The 23,089-nt window shown below is 41.6% G+C and overlaps 1 protein-coding gene across 5 annotated transcripts in view; it reads left to right on the plus strand.

Moving 5' to 3' along the window:
• Positions 1-23,089, plus strand: part of LOC121288695 (CREB-binding protein-like) — a 162,456-nt gene that overhangs the window by 81,603 nt on the left and 57,764 nt on the right. For all 5 annotated transcript variants that reach the window (XM_041207434.1, XM_041207436.1, XM_041207435.1 and 2 more), the window contains 7 exons: positions 975-1,037; positions 4,928-5,052; positions 6,208-6,393; positions 8,287-8,706; positions 9,928-10,107; positions 11,021-11,204; positions 13,012-13,130. In XM_041207434.1, coding sequence (XP_041063368.1) covers positions 975-1,037; positions 4,928-5,052; positions 6,208-6,393; positions 8,287-8,706; positions 9,928-10,107; positions 11,021-11,204; positions 13,012-13,130 — 1,277 coding nt within the window. The remainder of the gene's footprint in view (positions 1-974; positions 1,038-4,927; positions 5,053-6,207; positions 6,394-8,286; positions 8,707-9,927; positions 10,108-11,020; positions 11,205-13,011; positions 13,131-23,089) is intronic.

Consider the following 23,089-nt stretch of genomic DNA (forward strand, 5'->3'; position numbering starts at 1 on the left):
TCTAAAGGCAATATTTATGGCATTACACAGTGGCTAAAGCTGTAAAGTGCTAGAAATTGATTTGTTAACAGAGAACATCATTAAATATGAACAGTGGATTCAAAGTATATTACAGACTATAAAAAAAGTTTCTCCTGCACTAGCACTCAACACAAAACAGTGTGAAAGTACAATCCCACTATCATCTGGCATATGGGGTCAATAAACCAAAAGACCTTGAATTCAACATCTAACTTTGGGAAGATCTGAAGGAACCTACAAATGACTGTCTGCCAAACTGCTGTGCAAGATAATGAGCACATCTTTATGGAGCATCAGTGTAAATGATGTATACTTCCATTCCAGTATCGTTTCTGAAGAATGTCCTCTGTTATTTAGTGCATTTCCACCATTGTCCGAATAAATGAACAATGAAAGCTGATTTAACTGATAGCCATTTTCACGTTTTTTAAATTGAGACATTCTTCACACTCTGGCCTCTCATCCTACTATCCCTTTTAGGGAAAGGACGTAAATTGCCCCTTTGAATCAGAAGGAGCTGGGATCCTTGAAGACAATGCAGTCATGAGGATAATGTACTGCTGTAGACACAGCACTGAATATCAGACTTGGGGATCTCCCTGACAGATTTTGCCCACATAAGGAAGCACAACCTCCCTGTGTGAAATATGAACACCTTGCGTATGGATAGTTTTATTAGGCTTTCACATATTTACAAGCTGCCCTTGCCTGGACTTAACTATATCTGTTGAATCACCCAAGGAATTATTCTGCAGAATTTCTCCCTTGTTCTTAAAAGTAATTGAGAAAAATCCCAAACTATTTGTCTACGCACAGGTGCTATTTCTGGTTTTTAGCCAGTGCTTTCCATAAAATATTTTACTGTTTCTGGTAGATGTTTTATTTAAGAAATGCTTTTAGAATATATGGCTTTGGATATGTGTAATTTTGACAGAAGTTTTATTTTATTTTAGATGGGCCCTTGTCTATGCCAAATGTGCCAAATCAGATCATAAATAGAATGCCAGGGTCTCAAGGCAAGTACATTTTTCATGGTTTTTCTTGTAAATAAATAGCAAAGTATTTTATGTGTTAAAATCAATGGGTCGCAATATTCAATTTCATAATACTCTGAGAGCTCCTATGTCATGCTCTATCTCTGGGAAAATACATTTTGAGTGTCAACATTTTCCTGCAGTACCTGTTGTACCTGTAGGCCTTCACAGTGTTAAAAATCTGTTCCATATTGTTCAACCCCAGAAAAATTTCAGTTCCACTGTGATTGGTTTCCTGTGATCCATGCTGGGATGCATCTTTTATGGGAAGGATTTATCTGATCATGGAGCCTCTATACAGGAGACCCTTACTCAAGATTTGAGCCTAGATGGTATATGATCTTTGTGAAAGGACAACAAAGATGGTTGGAAGGGAATCTAGTGTTTGATATTTTGAGTTGAAATGCCTGCCTGCTGAATTTCCAATGGGTACAAAATCTTATGTGACCAACAAACAATTAAATCTTAAGTTTCTACTAGTTGTTGGAAGATTGGGAACTTTTAAATGTAATTTTTTTACATTACAGTTTAAGATTTTACACACCTTGTGAAGTTAAAGGATCCCGTGTAAGTTAATATTTGGTTAGTATTTACTGACTGCAGTTTCTTTAAAATACCCAGCACTAACCACTCCTAGAGTTGATCTTTTTCACCTCCCATCTGTCCTCTCCTTTTAAAAGTTGTATGAGCTTAAGGTCAATGTCCCTTGGATCAGTATTCCCTCCTTTCCCTATGATTAAAAATAACTTCTGTGCAGGGCACTATAGTATGAGCTGTGGCTCAGATGAATAATTCTCTCATCTCTTAGTCACACGGCTGTGGTTTCAAATCCCATTTCAGAGACTTGATCATAACGTCTGCACTGGTGGCCCAGTGCAGTACTTTGAGAGTGCTGCATAGTCTAGAGTGCCCTGTTTCAGATGAGACATTAAATATTATAGCCTGTCTGCTTTCTAAGGTGAATATCAAAGATCCCATGGTATTATTTCAAAGAAGAGCAGGGGAATTACCCTGAAGGACTCCTAGGTAGCAATGATCATAGCATTATTGAATTTTGCATACTGTTAGAGGGAAAGAGTGGCCTAAGACTGATGTTTTAGATTTAAATTACATAGCTGGCTAAAATGATCTGGGAAATTAGGTTAAGGGACAGGTCAGCAGAAGTGCAGTGGCAGACATTTAAGATGTTTCATAACACTTAGCAAAGATATGTTCCAGTGAGAAAGAAGGACTCTAGGGGAAGGATGCTCCATCTGTGACTAATTAAGGAAGTTAAGGAGAGTATCAAATTAAAAGAAAAAGTGTACAATTCCATAAAGATTAGGGCAGGTCAGAAGATTGAATATTAAAAACAACAAAGAATGACCAAAAAAAGGAGAAATTAGAGTGAGAGAAAGCTAGCAAGAAGTATAAAAACAGATAGTAAGAGTTTCTACAAGTATTTAAAAAGGAAAAGAGCAACTAAAGTGAGCATTTGTCCTCTAGAAAGAGTCTGGGGAATTATTGTTGGGGAAAAAAAGGAAATGGCAGATGAATTGAACAGATATTTTGTGTCTGTCTTCACTGTAGAAGATACAAATAACATCCCAGAAATAATTGAAAATCAAGAGGTGAAAGGGAGAGAGGAACTTCAAACAATTACAATCTCTTGGGAAAGGGAACTGAGAAAATTATTAGAACTATAGGCTGACACGTTCCTGGGTCCTGATGGACTTCCTCCTAGGGTTTTACAGGAAGTGGCTGCTGAGCTAGTAGATGCATTGGTTTTAATTTTCCAAAATTCCCGAGATTCTGGAAAGATCCCATCAGATTGGAAGATAGCAAATATAAATCCTGTATTCAAGAAAGGAGGGAGACAGTAAGTAAACTACAGGCCAACTAGCCTAACATTTGTTGTAGGAGAAACGCTGGAATCTATTATAAAGGAGGTTATATAGAAGGCAGTTAGAAAATCTCAATGCAATCAGGCAGAGTCAGCATGATTTTGTGAAAGGGAAATCGTTTTTGATTAATTTATTTGTTCTTTTGAGGAGGTAACAAGTAAATTGGATAAAGGGGAACCTGTAGATGTGATGTACTTGGATTTATTGCTCACCCCTAATTGCCCTTGAAAAGATGGTGATGAGCTGCGTTCTTGAACTGCTGCAGACCATCTGGTCACTATCGCATTGCTGTGCGTGGGAATTTGCAATGTACAAATTGGCTGCCGCACTTCCTACATTACAACAATGACTACACTTCAATAAATGCTTCATTGGCTGTCGAGTTCTTTGAAATGTCCTGAGGTCATGAAAAGCACCATATATAAATGCAAACCTTTTTTCATTACGGATACAAAGTGAATCCTCCAAACGCTACATGGCAAATTCTGTTGGTATTTCAGTGAGCTCTGCAACCACAGCACAGACATATTTGTTTATTTTATATTAACTGAGGGAAGCTCAGATCCACATTCAGTTCCCTAACCAGTTGATATTGCCAAGAACGTTATTTTTAAAGAGTGCTGTCATGAAACAAACTGGCTTTTATTTTTTTTTTAAATTGGAGTTGCCCCAATAACTGAGTTTATCCAGTGACTTACTGTTATACAGGCTGTTAAGGTTCTAGGATTGATTCCTGGTCTGTGCTGAGTTAGCTTATCTCAGCCACGGCAGTACTACAATTGGCCTCTGTGCCCTGGAGCTATTGAGAGGTAAAATAAGGTTCCTGCTCCTGACCACTATCCAGTGGTTCTCTGCTGGAAATGCCTTAAATGTCTTTCTTTCCTCCCCTCATTCTCCCTCAACAATAACAGCTTGCACTTAGAGTACCTTTAACATCGAAATGCTTTGGGAGGTTTTTTATGAGAGGTGCAAGGAAAGTTAAGATGAGGCAAAAATAGAGATTGGGAGGTATAACCAGAAGTTCCATTGAAGAGGGCCTTAAAAGGATGGGAGGCAGAGGAGATTAGGGAAATAATTTATATGTGGAGCTTGTTAATTGTATAACAATTTGTTATTAATTATATTCAAGTGGAGAGTATTAAATGGGGAGTCACCTGTTCCTATATGGAGTAATTATGGCACATATATATAGGATCAAGCTGAAAGAGAAAGGTACTGTTGGAGGTACACAGTGTGTAATCTCTGCAAACAAAAGGTAACAAGTGAAGAAAGACTTGACTTTGATCAAATCTTCACCACCTTACTGTCCAAGTTTTGACAGGGCTGAGGAAGGTGAAGGCGTAACCGCCAAATGTGAGGTGAAAGAAGCAGAGGCTAGAGTCAGAGGATGGGAAGGTTTGAGTTAAGCTACCGAAAGTTAGAGAACCATGGAAAGAGCTAAACACAAGGATGAGAATTCTAAATTTTAGGGAGCAGCAGAATGTAGATCAGTGCAGACAGGCTTGGTAGGGAAATAGAACAGTGTGGGGGAGGATATTAGAAGAGCTTTGGAGGCACTGAAGGGTAGGTCATAAGAGGCCAGCAAAGAAAACGTTGGAGTGAGCACACCTGGAGGTGACAAAGGCATGAAGGATGGTACCAGTGGCAGATGGGCTGAGCTATAGAAGAGTGGATTATCATTGGCCCTCAGCAAGGGTCAGGCACAGCACAAGGTAATGTGTGTGAGCACTTGAGTGAGGTACCAGAGAGTAGCTAGCACCCATAGATACTATCACAGTCAATTGGGAGGGGAGAAATTGTCCACTGAGGAAACTAGTGGAATGAACCTGAATTCTGGATTTGGTGTGGGGTAGAAAGCATTAGCCTGGTACTGCATGCATGGCAACAAAGAACCTCCCACCTTGCTCCAAAATCCATTGATGGGAAACTGAAAATTAAATTAATACAGCTCCATTTTAGCTAATGAGAAAGATGTGTTTGTTTTTTCAGGTATGAACCAGTTTGGTTCCATGTCATTGGGGAATGTGCAAATGCCGCAGGGACCCATGGGACCACGTGGAACACCTCCCATGAACCATACTGTACAGATGAGTAACATGGGATCTATTCCAACGGTAATTACTTTTTCGTTCCGCCATTTCATTGCTGATGAGACTAGAGAATCACCATTAGTTCAAACACATTTACTAATAAGGAAAAGACTATAGACCTTGATAATGCAATATGTGAGCCAAATTTACAAGAGACATTGCTCATTGTAAGTGAAGCTTAAAAGTTAGGAAATTGTAAAATGTTCCAGTTCCTGCATCATAGTAATCACAGAAGCTTGGCACCTAATATATGGATTTAAGATTCCTGGCTATGTTGTTGTCTTTTCTACTTGGCATCCTCCGCAAACGGTTGGGGTATTCCAGACCAGTACCAATCCTGGAGTCAAAGTTCCTTCATTATTTAAGTATAGGCTGTGTCCTTCCTCTTGTAATGTGTGCTAACATTACAGCCTGCAACATTCAATTTCCATGTTTAAACTTACCATTAAAAGGTAACATTGGTATACTTGTATAGCACTTACACATTGAAGCATGTCAAAGTATATTGATGTGCAGGTAGATGTAACAACCACACTCAACCACCAGTGAATCAAAAACAGCTGTGAGGGGAGTGATCAGTCTTTTTTTTAAATGATGCTGGTTGAGGAAGGGAAAATAGTTGAAACCAGGATAAGGTGTTTCCCATTTAGCCGTTCTTCTTCCCCTAGGTTCTTTCTTTCTACCTCAGCCCATTTGCCACAGGCACTATTCTTCATGGCTTTGTCACCACTAAACTTGATTACTGCAATGCTCTCCTGGCTGACCTCTCATCATCCACCTTTCATATTCTTTAGCTCATCCAAACTCTGCTACTGATACCTGCCACACACTATCCCATCTGCCCATCACCCTGTCCCCGCTGATCAATGTTGTCTACTCACCAAATGCCTCAAATTAAAATTCCCATCCTAATAGAATTTATTATAATTATCTAAACTCCTGTTCTGTTGAATATTGTTTTCCTGATAAAAATGCTACATTTTGGAGAAGGTATTAGTGGTATAAGTTGGCATTCTTCATTATTGAGTTCTATCTCACCTAACCCATACCTTTTACATGACAGGGGTAGGGAGAGAAATATCCTGTTCTATTATGTCAAAGATGCTATATAAATGCAATTTATGGTGTCAGTTTGTATTTTTTCTATTATGCATTGTAACACTGTTCAATTTCTTCCAGATGGGAATGCCACCTTCCCGATTGCCACAGTCCCAGGGCATACTAGGAGTGCATGCCAACAACATTGGGCAGCCTCCCCCCCAGAGCCAGTTTCTGAATCAGAACCAGTTCCCTGCAGCCTCTGGTGGAATGAACGTGAACAATGTGGGCATATCTCAAACTGCAAATCAGCCTGGAATGAATCAGGTACACTTAGCATATTAATTCAGATGTTGTTGGTGTGGCCTCAGGGGATGGCAGGAAGTGTAGTTCCCTTAGGTTTCCTTATGTCATAACTTTTACTACAAATAAATGCAGTGCATTTAAAACTGCATTTTTTTTTTGCAGAAACAGCCATGCTTTTGAAAGAGAATGGGGAAACCTCCTACTTTGTTTTATGTGCTCCTAATTAGGCAAATTAATGGATTAATTTTTAGCTAACTACTTAGGCCAATATCAAACCACTGGTACAGGACCTGGAGCCTTATGCAAGTGAAATGCTATGTACTTGAGTTGTTTTTCCTTAAAATTTTGACAGAATGCTGCTATAAGTTACTTTTGCTTTCTGTTGGTATCTTGTATGCAAAAGGAGCAGGAATGTTATAACACGAAAGTGATTCTGAGTCAGGACAAGGCAAATGCTTGAACAGAGGGTATTTATATGTGAAATAAAAATGTTAGTAATACTCATCAGATCTGGCAACATCTTTAGAGAGAAACAGAGTTAACTTTACAGGCCGGTGACTTTTCATCAGAATATTTTTGAAGAACAGTCATTGACCTAACTTTGTTACTTTCTCCACAGATGCTGCCAGACCTGTTGAATATTTCAGGCAGTTGCAATATTTTGCTTTTGTAGGATTCTAATATGGTTTGCTGGCTCAGAGCTACTACTTTCTCTGTTCCTTCCCCCATCCTTGATTGACATCGACTAATTCACTATCGGAAGCTAAAGCGTCAGAAGGTAGACAAAATAGAAGATGTGTACAGTTAAGCAGAATGTTTGGTCTGCTTCTTGGTATATTCCAACTCCAACAAATGGTTCATGTTTATTGCTGAAAAAAGATGCGATTCCGCAATTGGACAACATTTGCTAAATAACCCTCAATTTGCTAAGAATTATGCTGACAATCAATTGCTCGCAATGTGGCACATCTCCGTGTACTGGGAGCTACGTATATTAATACACAGGGCCCTATTCTTTGAAAGAAAGAACATGTACATACATTGCACCTGTTTCAGCTAAACAAAATAAGTGACAGTCATTCACTGACTCATTCCTCAGGGAATGCCTTGACCAATCAGGGCCAAGCTGCCTGGTTTAAGTTTTAACAACGCTTGGCAGTTAATTGTCAGTCACCATCAGTGGTGTATTCTCCATGGCAGTGCCACTTGCCAACCAATCAGCACTCTCTTCATTTACAGTATAAATTGTTGTTTTCCCCCTTATATCGGTATTCTTGTGAGTGTCCTGATGAGTGCAAGATGAAAAGCTTAGATATGTCTTTTTTTAGCAATGCTCAAGTTACGTACTACCAAACAACTATTCATGTTTAGATGAAACCCATGCATTTTGCAGTTTCCTTTAATTTGTGAGCTCAAAATAAGTTTGGAAAATGTACAACATCTGAAGAGGGTCTGAAGATTAAATTGGCAATAGTGCCCAGAAATGAGTTCTGTCCTCCCAGGATTAATTTATTTGAAGCTTTAGAACATGGTGATGTAGTTGCTAAGGTTGCCTGTTCCATATAGCATGAAACATGCATCCAAACTGGAATGTCAGTATCCAATGTGGCTTTCATCCAGATTTTTTTCAGATGCTTTGAATTCATTGTTGAATTAACTATCTAAAATGGCTTGAATGCTGACAAGTGGTGTAGAATAAGCTTTTTATTCAACATGCTGGTGCTTAACTATTGCCATTATGAAGCATCCTGACTCCATTACTGTGCCTTATGCATTTTTAAAACCTGTCTCATTTAAAACCTAGTTAATTGAACTATTTTAAACTTCTGAGTTATTACCATAAGTATGTACAGTGGTAACAAACCCAAATACTTAATGAATTAGTGAGATGTCTTGTACTTTTTTTTGGAGCAGACTCAGGCACCTGGCACTTCACTTCCTTTGAACAATTCCGTAAGCATGATAGGACTACCCAGTGCTCAGATGCATTGCCCACCGGTTTCTCAGCCAACTCTCCGGCAAACCCCTTCTCCTGCCTCCGTCTCAGCCCCTGTTGTCGCTACTGCTGCTGGAAGTATGCCATCTATTCAGCATCCAGCCCCATCCAACATCAGTTCTCCTCAACCAGCAACTTCCCAGTCTCAGGCCTCCACTCCAGCTTCCTCCTCAGGTCGAGCCTCGACACCAACTCCAGTGCGGAGCACAACCCCGAATCAGACTCCACCTCGGACCCAAACTCCAACACGGCCTCCAACTCCAGTACAATCGCAGCAGTCAGTACCAACACCGCAATCAATGCAACAAGCCACTGGGCCACCTCAACCTGCCACTCCTGTAAGTTATCTTAGAAACAAAAAAGGTTTTGTTTGAGCAATAGAAGCATGAGAGTTGTAGCCTCTGATAGTTGTTGAATCAATTTGTTTTTTCTTCCACCCTGGTAAATATTTAATCACAGTGTTCATAATGTTAGTGACTTGTTTCCCCAGTAACTTAAATGTTATCAGAAATATGGAGAGGCTATGCATGTTGCACGTTGAACCTTAAAGTTTTCAATGTCCTTTTACAATTACAGACCTCACCTGTTAATCCATGATTTTTAGCTGACCTGGAAATGCTCCTTGTTTTCCCATGTCCAATAAAAGCAGTGTATGAATGACACATGATTGAGCTATCAAAAAAAAGTTGCATTCAACCCAGGGTGATGTCAAGGTGCTTTTTTTGCTGAACGACATGTTCTGATGTGAAATTGAGTTTGACTAGCCTCAACTTGGTTCCTATGAATATGGACCCACATCATGAGACTGCTAATTCAGCACTATACTATCACATTGATTGGGTGTGCCTATGGGTTGGAAATTGTGACACTGGTGCATTGAATAATCTAAACTTCCAGAAGTGCTTTTCTGAAGATGAGGCAAAGCAGTAGGAGCATGACTTCGCTTTTTTTGGCATGTGTATTTGTTGGCTGTAGGTGCCCAGGTGCTGATCTCTTCTACCTGATGAGCATAAAAGATTAAGTTAATTTTCTAAATTGGCCTGGAAGGCAAAAGTAGAAATAGTTGCCTGCCTTTTGGGAAACTGGCTGGTAAAAGGCAGTTTTTTTGTCCGACACTGATATTGGACCACTATAAAACCTGCCTCCCAAACACTTCTTGTGCCGTTAGTATACCTGCTGTCGCTCCTATTGATAACTTTCTAAAGGGTGTTTCCTGTGTGCAAAAGGATTAGATATAAAAACAATTGTGTGCCGTGTTAATTACGCCAGGATGTTAATTACAGTTTGAATCATTGACATATTTATATCCTCTGCAGTACAATTGGGTGTCAAGCATCCTTAAATCTGCACAACAATTTCATTTACATTTAAAATTAAATTTTGCCTCATTTTATTTTGTGTGCTGTAATTGGTACACTGTAAGTAGTTATTAACTATGATCTACATCACACTCATTAACTCGTGTAACAAAGCTGGTGAGTTATAGTTACTTTCACAGTTGCTCATTGTGCTTATTTTTTTACAGTTGAATATTTTTATTTCTCTCCCAAATTTTAAAGCTCTCTCACTCTGCAGCAAGCACAGATGGTAAAGTAGCTACCCCAGCCTCTGTGGCTAGTACAGACACAAACTCTCAGCAGCTCATAACTGAAGCACCACTGTCTGAAACCAAAACAGAGGTCAAAGTGGAAGAAATGGAATCAGAGGTACCAGAAACCCAGACAGAAGTCAAAATTGAGGTACCAAGACCAGCAGATTTCAACTTAACCTTTTTAAGTGTTGTAGTAGATATAACTTTATCTCTTGGTTAGTTGGTGAAATATGGTAGTCCAAAAAGAGTTGGATATTTTCCTAAATCAACTTCATCTTTTTTGTCTGTTAATTTTTGTTCAGAAAGGCAGTACAATCTGGGAACTAGTTTCAGTTGACCTGAGAAGTCCTTACTACCGTATCAAGAAATCTTACAGGCACTAAATTGGGCTCAGTACATGCAATGTGGGCTACCAATGTGGTGTATTGATGTTTGGCCACCTATAAGTCCCATTTTTCTCTTAAGTGTGCAGCAGTATCCTACCATTAGTGGGTTTATTTTCTCTGGCTTAAGCAGTATTGGATTAGCCCCAGGCCTGTCTGAGGGAGCAAAGTGTCTGAAGTCAGAGGAATGCAGGGTATGGATTGGAACAGAGGTGGAGAAGATCACTTAGGTTCACTCCAGCACAGCAGTGCAAGGGTTGAAGACCCCAATGTTCAAGTTACTTCACTGGGACACAGTGGCGTTTGGCAAGGATAAGTAATGACTCTGGCCACAGAGCAGCTGGAATTTAAGTTTGAGAGGCTGTTTAAGAAATTGATTCCTAATTGGTTTGGAAAATGCAGCAGTTGTTGAACTGATTAACCTGTTTACAGTGAATGCTGAACATCAAATACCAAGACGACAGACCTCCAAATTATATTTACTAGTGACTAGAGCAATCTTGCTAAAATCTTCAGATTGCCTTTTTGGGAGTGAAGTCCATTGTTACTGGCTCTTAAAAGAAAACTACAATGCAATTTATGAATGTTAGTGTAATTGATTAAAAGGTGCCAGTTAGACATGAGTGCTTGCATAGTTATTGCCTTGTAAAAATATCTGTGTTTTTCTTCTATCTGCAGAATGATGAAGTGTCTTCATGTGCACAGTTGAAGGAAGAGAGTAATGAGAGCCTTGAGACTAAGCAAGAGCCCATGGAGGAGGAGGAGAAACCAGAGATCAAAACTGAGCCCAAAGAGGAGGAGGAGGCTGGTGCCAATGCATCTTCTCAGTCATCGGCATCACCACCTCAGTCACGCAGAAAGTGTAGGTGTTTATGGGTCAACAAAAAGAACTTATTCAAATACATTCTGCAGACAAGGACTTAAGGATATTATTTTGTTTGTGAGGAGATGGAGGATTCAGAAATACAATATGAAGGAATTCAGTCCTCTACTGGTAAAATCGCTGCTTCACATTACCGTTTTACATTACAATTGTCACTGCATGAGAACTTGTGCATTTATGCTTTGTGAAGCTGAACATTGTTTTACAATATCTGAGCTTCATAGGTATTCCTATTATAAATGGCAGTTACAGCCTAAGCCGGGTCGTTATTTAGTTGATATTATCAAGGTGTTGATCACTCCTACTTTGATTCATAATGTTAAATGCTATTGCAACCTTTTCATTAACGCATAATTAACTACATTAGACCAGCCATAAGAACATAAGAAATAGGAGGAGTAGGCCAGTCAGCCTGTCAAGCCTGCCCCACCATTCAATAAGATTATAGTTGATCTGCCCCAAGCTTCAACTCCTCTTTCGTGCCAGTTCCTCATAGCCCACAACTCTCCGATATTTCAAAAATCTATCTACCTCCTCTTTAAATACTTTGTGATCCAGCCTCCACAACTCTCTGGGGTACAAAATTCCAGACATTCATGACCCTTTGGGAGAAGAAATTCCTTCGCATCTCAGTTTTAAATGAGTGTCCCCTTATTCCGTAACTATTCCCCCTAGTTTGAGATTCCCCCACTAGTGGAAACATCTTCTCAACATCTACCCTGTCAAACCCCTCAGAATCTTGTACCTTTCAATAAGCTCACTCCCCATTCTTCTAAACTCTAATGAATAAAGGTCTAACCTGTTTAGCTGTTCTTGATAAGTCAACCCCTTCATCCCTGGAATCAGCCTAGTGAATCTCTTTTGAACTGTCTCTAATGCCAGTGTATCCTTTCTTGAATACAGGGACCAAAACTGTACACAGTACTCCAGATGCGGCCTCATCAACCCTATACAGTTGTAACAAGACTTATTTTTTTTTAAACAGTGTTCCTCTCCACAGATGCTGTCAGACCTGCTGAGTTTTTCCAGGTATTTTTGTTTTTGTTTCGGATTTCCAGCATCCGCAGTTTTTTGCTTTTATCTTTCTTTTTTTAAACTCCACCCCCTAGCAATACAGGCCAAAATTCCATTTGCCTTCTTAATTACTTGCTGCACCTGCATGCTTTTTGTGTTTCATGCACAAGAACACCCAGATCCCTCTGTGTTGCACATTTTTGGAATTTCCCTCCATTTAGATAATAGCCTGCCTTTTGATTCTTCCTACCAAAGTGCATGACCTCATATTTCCTACATTAAACTCCCATCTGCCAAGTTTTTGCCCACTCACTCAACTTATCTATATCCCCTTGCTGATTCTGTATGTCCTCATCACAACATGCCCTCCCACCTATTTTTGTATCATTAGCAAATTTGGATACATTACATTCTGCCCCCTCCCCTAAGTCATTAATATAGATATTAAATAATTAAGGCTCTAGGACTGATCCTTGTGGCACTCCACTAGTTACGTCTTTCCAACCTGAAAAAGACTCATTAATCCCGACTTTCTCTTCAGCGTGTTAACCAATCTTCCATCCATGCTAATACATTACCCCAATACCGTGAGCTCCTTTCTTGTGCAATAACTTTTTATGTGGCACCTTATCGAATGCCTTCTGGAAATCAGAATATACTATATCTACCAGTTCAATGTGCCATAATTTTGCTGGTTAGGCAGAGTGACTGTCTCTGGAAAAGCGTACAGTTCTTTGGTAAGCTGATGTAACTTTCTGTTGTTTCCTGATAGTTTTCAAACCAGAGGAACTACGACAAGCTCTTATGCCCACACTTGAAGCATTGTACCGTCAAGACCCAGAATCATTGCCATTCCGGCAACCTGTGGATCCCTCACTTTTAGGAATTCCAGTAAGTACTTGGAGCTAAATACAATTGACTATGCTGTTCAGTGCAACTGGAAAAGTAACTAAGAACAGTTTTCACTGAACGGATATTTTGAGTTATTAAATCCTTTTTTGTAATAGTAATGGATTTTCTGTAGCTGAACATTACTGAAGTGTTAAAATAAGTAAAACTGTTGTGTTAGCCTGGCACAAATGGTCGCATACCCCACCTTCAAATCCATAATCTAAGCTGACACTTAATGCAGTACTGAGGAAGCACTGCACTGCCAGCGGTGCTGTCTATCATGTAAGACGATAAACTGAAGCCATACTTGCCAGCTCAGGTGGACAGGATTCCATGGTACAGATCAGATAAGAGCAGGACCCTGGCCAGCATGTGTCTTTCCAACACCACACAAAATAGATTAATTGATCATTGACTAATTTGTTGGTTGTGAGCCTCACTTTATATAAATTGGCTGCTACGTTTGCCCACATAACGGGACCACAATTCAAAAGTGATTTATTCGTTTTAAAGAGCTTTGAGATGTTTTAAGGTGATAAGATGCCACATAAATGCAAGGTCAGTTTTTCCTCTTTTTTGACAAAAATGAAACCCTACTGGCCCAGCAACATCATAATATCCTACAAAACAGAACTAAAGTGACTGCTTTTAGTCAAACTTCAACTTGGTGGCAACCAAACTTTATCACTTCATTCATAGTGGATTCAGCCTAAAATAATTGGTAGGATGCACTGATAGCAATCTCTACTGACTTCTGCACAGTTCCTCAGTAGTTGTAAATGTTCTGCACATTTCCTTATGGCATCGAATGCAGTTCAGAATTTTCAGTAAGCCAAAAAATAGAGTTGTTTTGTACTCCACATCCCTCATCTGGAAGGAAGAGAGCATGCCAGGGGATCTCCAAGGTGCCATAATTGTGACCATCTTCAAAAAAGGAGACCAGACCAACTGCGGTAACTATAGAGGGGCATCTCTGCTATCCACCACAGGAAAGGTTGTTTTAAGAGTCCTTCTCAACCACCTTCTCCCTCTGGTCGAAGAGCTCCTACCAGAGTCACAATGTGGATTCTGTCTATCAAGAGGCACAGTGGACATGATCTTCACAGCAAAGATAATCCAAGAAAAATTCAGAGAGCAGCAGCAACCCCTATTCATGGCATTCTTTGACCTCACAATTGGGAGGGACCATGGAGCATTCTCCTCAAATTTGTCTGCCGTAGGAATGTGTCACCATCCTCTACTGCACGATGACATGCAAGCCATAATCCTTACCAACAGATCGGCAACAGACCCAATACGAGTGCAAACTGGGGGTCAAGCGAGGCTGTGTCATTGCACCGATGCTCTTTTCCATCCTCCTCACCACAACACTCCAGCATATCTCTATGAAGCTGGCCGCCAGAGGGGATCTATTCTACAGGATGGGAAACTATTCAGCCTGCGATGCCTCCATTCCAGAATCTCTGTCATCGCTTGCAGTATGATGACGTGCTTGCGTATGCGCACACTTAGAGGCCGAGCTCCAAACTATCATCTGCGCATTCACGGAGGCGAATGAAAGAATGGGCCTTAGGCTAAACATCTGGAAGATAAAGATGCTCTGCCAGCCTGCTCCTACTGCGCAACGCTGCCCCCTGACTATCAAGATCCACAGCTAACCATTGGACAACATTGATCATTTTTCATACCTTTGGAGCTTCCTCTCAGCAAGGGCAGACATTGACGATGAAACATCAACATCACCTCCAGTGTGCCAAAGCAGCCTTCGGCTGTCTGGGGAAAAGAGTATTTAATGACAAAGACCTCAAACTCAGCACCAAGTTCATGTCTACAGGGCTGCAGTGCTACCTGCCCTTCAGAAACATGGACAACGTACAGCAGACACCTTAAACCATGGGAAAATATCACCAGCAATACCTCCACAAAATCCTACAAATTCAATGGCAGGAAAGGCACTCCAATATCAGTGTCCTCTCTCAAGCCAACATCTCCAGCATCAAGGCACTGGTTATGGTTAATTAGCTATGTTGGATGGACCACATTGTCTGCATGCATGACAGAAGACTCCCAAAACAAGCTGTCTGAGCTTCTTCATGGCAGGCAGTTACCAGGAAGGCAGAGGAAACGTTTCAGGGATGCCCTCAAAGCCTCCCTGAAAAACAACATTTCCACCAATTTGTAGGAATCCCTTGCTCGAGACTGCCTAAACTGAAGAAGAAGCATCCGCAAAGATGCCAACCATGCCACCAGCAGGCCCAGGTGGAGGCCAAGTACAAACAGCGGAAGGAGAGACCAAAATCCGAGGAACCCACCCACCCATCCCACCTGTGGCAGAGTGTGCAGATCTAGCATTGGACTTCTTGGTCACTTCAGGACCCACCACCCTGGAGTGGAAGAAATTCACCCTCAACCTCAAGGGACTGCCTAAGAAAAAGAAGAAACGCACATCCCTTCTAAGACTACTGTGGCTGAGATGTGCCATTTCAATATGCCACGTTGCAGCATGGCAAATAGTACATAGAGATAGAATGTCAGTTCTTTGAAAAGCTGTTATATCCAGAGCAGTGATTGTGCAACATTTCATTACATAAATATATGTAACATGGAGGTAACTACTTTTGTATATAATTTTATTTGCCAATCCAATGGACATTGCATATGCTAACTAAATATATGGAGGGGAAAAAAATTTGTCTGATTTTTTTTTTTCCCCCAAAGACACTCTATAAATATGATGTTTCCTCACACATCTAACCTTAGCTGTTATACTTCCATCTAAGATATACTGGGTGCACTGTATAGTTGTATGTCTTTCCTGGTGAATTTATGTGACCATAGTTTGCCCAATAAACTGTGGAGGTTTATGTTTCATTGTCCTTAAGTTTTAATAATTGAGGCTGCCTGGGTTTGGCAAAATACTAAATCAAATAGTGTCAGCTTGGTGTTCATGTTTTGTTCTAGAGGAAACTAGTGGTTTAGTGGTTTGCCTGAGAAATTGTAAAATCCTCCACTTTTTCTTACAGCCACAGCCCAATCAGTTTGATTTCAGTAAATTGCAACTTCGTTAACCACACACCAACTGTTCTGTGTATGGGTTGTAAATTGTAGTAGGCTTGTTGACCCAAGTGAGACTTGGTTCAGAATTTCTTATCTTCGACATCTTTACTTTTGTATAGCTAGTAAGATAACCTTGTTTGAATAATAAAATCAAATAGGCAGTTATGGACATAATGCTGATATTTGCTAGATTATCCCTAAATCCAAATTACCAATAGCACATTAAAAGAAAACTCCCCTGGATTCCTTATAAAAACATATCTCTGACTACCCTGTTTCCTTCTATGTGTGATATATCAGTAGGGTATTGCACAGTATCAATGTGTTAAGATATTTCCACTCATCAAGCTGACCAGATCAGTGGCTTATAGCCACCTGCAACTGGTAATATTTAACCAATTGTAGTGCATTGCTGCCTGACGAGACCATTTTAGGAAGAATAGACTTGCAACTTTTCCTATTTTAAAAGTATTGAGAACACAGCAACAATGGGTGAGCAAAATTGATTGTGCCTTTTCTCATCACCCTGAGATGTCATAGTTTCAGACAAATAAAACAACAAACCTCTCATGATAACCTTTGTTGTTCAAATATGTGACTCCATTCCTGTACCACTGTACCTTCCAACTTGAAATAAAAATTGCCAAATTAACTGTCATGAGTTAGTTCCCCTTTACCCACACAAATAGACACATTTTAGTTCAATGTTATTCACGAAACCAACAATCCTGATCACTAATGAAGATAAAAATAGAACTGGGCATGATGGAAATCTGATCTAAAAACTGGAAATGTATGACAGGTCTATCTGCACCTGAGAAGAGGAAAAAGGGTTAATGATTTAGGTGGAAGATTTGTTAATCTGTCTTTCTCTTTTCAGATGCAGACAGATCTGTTATATTTCTTCCCTTTTCTGTTTCTTCGTTACACTGATCCATACCTTAGCACAGTATGTTATACACACATTTTTAGCAGGTGGGTGAAAATTTGATGTTCCAATCAAGGGACCTAAACTTAAAACTCAGTGCTTGATATTTTAAACCTGAAAGGCGTGCCCTCCACTGATAAGAGTATGTTATAATAGGGTACCCTGCTCGATTGCTTTTAAGTATATTTTAAACATAATTATCCGTATGACACAGTGAAGCCCACTTTAAAACATAGGTGGAAATTTTAATGGGTAGTCGCCTTACTACAGTAGCTCTAGGGATAAACATACAGCTTTTTTGAGGAAAGGCTATTGAAACATGTTCAGTTTTGTAGTGCAGTTATTAGATATTAAATAGCAATGAATTCTGCTTGCCTTTGCACTACATGACAATGGGGATCAAAGAGATGGCGAGTTGATAAATGTGTTTGTACTTGAAATCAATTATGTATCAAGACAACCAAAACCGGCTAAGATTCCAATACTATGCTTGCAATAATAACTTCTTGTTTAAGATGGTGGAATAAGTTGAGACCTAAATCAGTGAACATGAGTAACATGCAAACAAAAGGAATAGATTGTAATAAAAGTTAAATATTTAATATTTAGCATGATGTTAACTGTAATCCTATCACAGTACATCATGGAATAAGAATCAGCTTCACTCATAGAAATCATGCCCTGGCTTAATTTGACACAGCCATTGCAAACTTTAGTCAGTTTGATGGTGCCTGGAGTCTGAGGTAAGGGATCAAGCCATCTAAGTTGAATATAAACATCTTGAGGGACTTGTTTGAAAATATTTGCTTTTTAAATAGCTTAACAGAAAATTATTTAAACCTGCTTAGTCCCAGTCACTTTCTTCTAATTAAGGGTGGCATTAGTTCAGTACTGACAGAAGACCTTAGCTTCAAAGAGCAAGATGCAGAATCAGTTAGTAAAAGTAAGCGGTCACTTGCAGGAGTAGTTTGTAGGTCCCCTAACAGTAGCTATACTGTAGGACAGAGCATACAGGAAGAAATAAATGGGGTGTGTAAGAAAGGTACCGTGATAATCATGGGTGACTTTAATCTGCATGTAAATTGGGAAATCCAGACTAGCAGAGGTAGCCTGGAAAATGAGTTCGCAATGTTTTTGGGGCAATTTCTTAAAGCAGTAAGTTCTAGAGCCAACCAGGGAGCAGGCAATCCTAGATCTGGTCATGTGCAATGAGACAGAATTAATCAATAACCTCATGGTAAAGGAGCCTCTAGGCGACAGCGATCACAACATGATAGAATTTCATGCTCAGTTTGAAATGGAGAAGTGTGGGTCCATGACTCATATTTTATTTTTTTTTTTGAAAAATATACTTTATTCATAAAATATCTGGAAGAATATTCCAAAACTTTTCAAAATCACAATCACATAAGTACAATCTGATCAACTTTTACACATGGATCACAAGGTGCATCAATACAATCAACGAATATTACAATCATTTCAATATGGTCATTGCAGAAAATCAGACAATGGTATTGGAGTTATCAACATGCATCATGTTGCACTCTGAGGTGCTTCAGTACAATTATAATACAATTAGTATTCAATGCATACATTACATACATACATACAGTACAGCCCAAGGGGCTCTCAACAGTTCCCAGCCCCTCGGTGCACTGTGGCAGAAAGGTCTTAGACAGCGACCTTTCCCCATTGCACCTTTGCGGCGTCTGCCCCAAGCTTTAGTGTGTCCCTCAGCACGTAGTCCTGGACTTTGGAATGTGCCAGTCTGCAACACTCGGTCGGGGACAACTCCTTGCGCTGGAAGACCAACAAGTTTTGGGCAGACCAAAGAGCATCTTTCACTGAGTTGATGATTCTCCAGCTACAGTTGATGTTTGTTTCGGTGTGTGTCCCTGGGAACAGCCCATAGAGCACAGGGTCCTGTGTCACAGAACTGCTCGGGATGAATCTCGACAGAAGCCACTGCATCTCTCTCCAGACCTTTGCAAAGTCACAATCCACAAGGAGGTGAACAACGGTCTCGTCCCCACCACAGGCAACGTGCAGAGGGGGTGAGACTCCTGGCGTGTTGGAAGGATCTGACGGGGAGGGTCTTTCTCACCACCAGCCAAGCTATGTCTTGGTGCTTGTTGAAAAGTTCTGGCGATGAGGCATTCTGCCAAATGACTTTGACAGTCTGCTCAGGGAACCATTCCACAGGACCCTCTCCTTTTCCCGCAGGGCCTCTAAGACATTACGTGCCAACCACTGCCTGATGGACTTGTGGTCAAAGGTGTTTCTCTGCATAAATTTTTCCACGAGGGACAGGTGGTACGGTGCAGAACAACTACTTGGAGCATTCCTTGGCAGCTTGGCCAGAACCATCCTTCGCAACACCGGGGACAGTTAGAACCTCAACACATGGTGACACTTGGTGTTTGCGTACCGAGGGTCTACACACAGCTTGATGCAGCCGCACACAAAGGTGGCCATCAGTATGAGGGCTATGTTGGGCACGTTTTTTTCCCCCTTTATCTAGAGGTTTTCACATCGCGTTCCTGCGGACACGATCCATTTTCAACCTCCAGATAAAGCGAAAGCTGGCTCGGGTGATCGCCATCGCGCAGGAGTGTGGAATGGGCCAGACCTGCGCCACGTACAGCAACAGTGAGAGTGCCTCACACCTGATGACCAGGTTCTTACCCACAATGGAGAGGGAGCGTCGCTCCCACATGTGCAGTTTTCTTTGCACCATAGACACTCTCTCTTTCCAGTTTCTAACGCATGCCCCGGTCCCTCCGAACCATATCCCCAGCACCTTCAGGCCATCAGCCCTGACGGTGAAGGGGACAAAGGATCGGTCAGCCCAGTTCCCAAAAAACATGGCCTCGTTCTTCCCACGATTTACCTTGGCTCCCAAGGCCAGTTCGAACTGGTCGCAGATGTGGATCAGTCTGCGCACTGACAGCGGATCCAAGTAGAAGACGGCAACACCGTCCATATACAGGGAGGCTTTGACCTGAGTGCCTCCACTGCCTGGGATTATCACTCCTCTTATGCCCGGATCCTTCCTGATGGACTCAGCAAAGGGTTTCTGTGCAACACACAAACAGGACAGGGTAGAGAGGGCAGCCATGCCTGACTCCAGATTTAATAGGAAAGCTATCTGATTCCCACCCATTGATTGAGACTGCGCTACTGATGTTAGTGTAGAGCAGTTGGATCCAATTGCGAATTCCCTCCCCAAACCCCATTTTGGAGAGCACATCCACCATGTAGGTGTGTGATATTCTGTCAAAGGCCTTCTCCTGATCCAGGCTGATGAGGCAGGTGTCCACACCCCTGTCCTGCACATAGACAATCGTATCCCTGAGCAGCGCAAGGCTGTCAGAGATCTTCCTGCCCAGCACAGCGCAGGTCTGGTCAGGGTGGATCACCAATTCCAGAGCGGACTTGACCCGATTGGCATTGAACTTAGGCAGAATCTTATAGTCCACATTCAACAGTGAAATGGGTCGCCAATTTCTAATTTCCTCCCTTTTCCCCTTGTGCTTGTAGATGAGGGTGATGATGCCTTTCCTCATGGATTCTGACATGCTGCCAGCCAGAAGCATGCTCTCATACACCTCAAGCAGGTCTGGGCCCATCCAGTCCCACAGAGCCGAATACGACTCCACTGGCAAGCCGTCGCTTCCAGGAGTTTTACTCTTATTGAAGGACTCAAGGGCCTTAGTCAGTTTGTCAGGAGTTAGCGGTTTGTCCAGGCTCTCCTGTGTATTGACGTCTAAGACCTCTGTGATAGAGGACAGGAAGGACTGGGAGGGTGGTCTGTGGGCTTCACATCATACAATCCGGCATAAAAGGATTTGCTGATCCTCAAAATGTCGGACTGCGATAACTTTACTGACCCGTCGTCTTCCTTCAGGCTGCTGATCACAGAGCTCTCTCTGTGTACCTTTTGGAAGAAGAAACGTAAGCAGGTCTCATCCTGCTCCACGGAACGGACTCTGGACCAGAAGATGATGTTGGAGGCCTCCGAGGCAAAGAGCGAGGCTTGCTGGCTCTTCACCTCTTGGAGTTCCTCCTTGACATCGACCCCCATCAACTGCAGCCGGAGCAAATTCTGCATGTTTTTCTGGAGTCAGGACATTTCCCTCTGTTCCTTTCTAGCTTTTTGGGCGCCTTTGAGGATGAAAAACCTCCTTGATGTTTCCCTTGACCGCTTCCCACCAGTGAGTCAGGGACTCAGAGGAGTTTCATGGTTCTCCAACCTTTGTAATCCCTCTTGAGCTCCTCAATGTTCTCTGGGATCAGCAGTTGCACATTTAGCTTCCATGCCCCCTGCCCACCCTCTGGTCTTCCTCTAAGTGACAATCAGCCAGTAAGAGGCAGTGGTCAGAGAAGAACACCGGCTGGACATCGGTGGATCTGACTGCGAACGCACGGGACACAAACAGGAAGTCTATGCTGGAACGGATGGACCCATCTGGCTGCGACCAGGTGTATCTACGCTGTGCTCCATCTGCAGGGTTGCTGAAGACGTCGTGCAACTTGGCATCCTTAACTGTTTCCATCAGGGATCTGGATGTAGCATCCAATCTGCTGTCGGCCCTGCCAGATCGTCCAGCCACATCAATGATGCAGTTGAAGTCACCGCCCAGAATGACCGGCCTGGAGGTCGCCAGCAGCAGTGGGAGCTGCTGAAAAACCGCCAGCTGCTCGGCCTTTTGTGCCAGGGCGTACACGTTAATTAACCGGAGTGGAGCGTTCTTGTACATTACGTCTGCTACGAGGAGGCGCCCGCCCACCACCTCCTTAACCTTGGAGACAGCGAAGTTGCCTCCCCTCAGCAGAATACCCAGGCTGGAGGAACAAGAGTCCTTTCCTTCCGACCAGATCGATGGCCCATGGGACCACCATCGTAATCATTGCCTGTAGGAGCTGAGGTGCAGTATCGCACATTCCTGCAGAAACAACGGGTTAGCTTTGACCTTGGCAAGGTAGTCCAAGGTCGCAACACATAGCATAGTAGATTTAATGCTACACACATTTATGGATACAATCTTTACACCCATTTTAAGGCATTTAGTCTCTTACCAAACCTGTTGTTTCTGAGGGTCCCAGACCTTTGGTCTGGTCCTGCATACCCGTAGTATTCATGACTCGTATTTTAAATCTAAATAAAGGTAACTATGAGGGTGTAAAGGTAGAGTTGGCTAAAGTGAACTGGGAAACCAGATTAAAAGGTAGCACAGAAGAGTTGCAGTGGGAGGCTTTTAAGGAGATATTTAATAACGCTCAGAGAAGATTTATCCCAGTGAGAAAAAAAGGCTTTTTGAGAAGGATGCATCATCCATGGCTAAATAAGGAAGTTAAGGGTAGTATTAGATTGAGAAAAACACTGTACAAATCTGCAAAGACTCATGGTAGGACAAATGATTGGACAGATTTTAAGAACCAGCAAAGAGGCAAAAAGAAGAGTATGAGAGAAAGCTAGCTAATGATATAAAAATAGATAGTAAAAGTTTCTACAAGTATTTGAATAAGAAAAGAGTGACTAAAGCTAGTGTTGGTCCTCTAGAGGGTGTGTTTGTGGAATTGATAATGGAAAACAAAGAAATGGCGAAGGCATTGAACAGGTATTTTGTGTCTGCCTTCATGGTAGAGGGCTTAGAAAACTTCCGAAAGGTTTTTGAAAATTGAGAGACGATAAGGAGGGATGAACTTAATACAATCAGCATCACCAGCGGAAGGTTGCTAAGAAAAATATGAGACCTAAATGCTGATAAATCCCCAGGACGGACGGCCTGCATCCTTGGGTCTTAAAAGAAGTGGCGGCCCAGATAGCAGATGCATTGGTTATAATCTTATCAAATTCCTTAGATTCTGGAACAGTCCAGCAGATTAGCTATTTTCCAGTGTAACACCTTTATTCAAGAAAGGAGTGTAGCAGAAAGCTGGAAACTATAGGCCAGTTAGCCTAATATCT

This window comes from Carcharodon carcharias, chromosome 15, assembly GCF_017639515.1.
Source record: "Carcharodon carcharias isolate sCarCar2 chromosome 15, sCarCar2.pri, whole genome shotgun sequence".
Lineage (NCBI taxonomy): Eukaryota > Metazoa > Chordata > Chondrichthyes > Lamniformes > Lamnidae > Carcharodon > Carcharodon carcharias.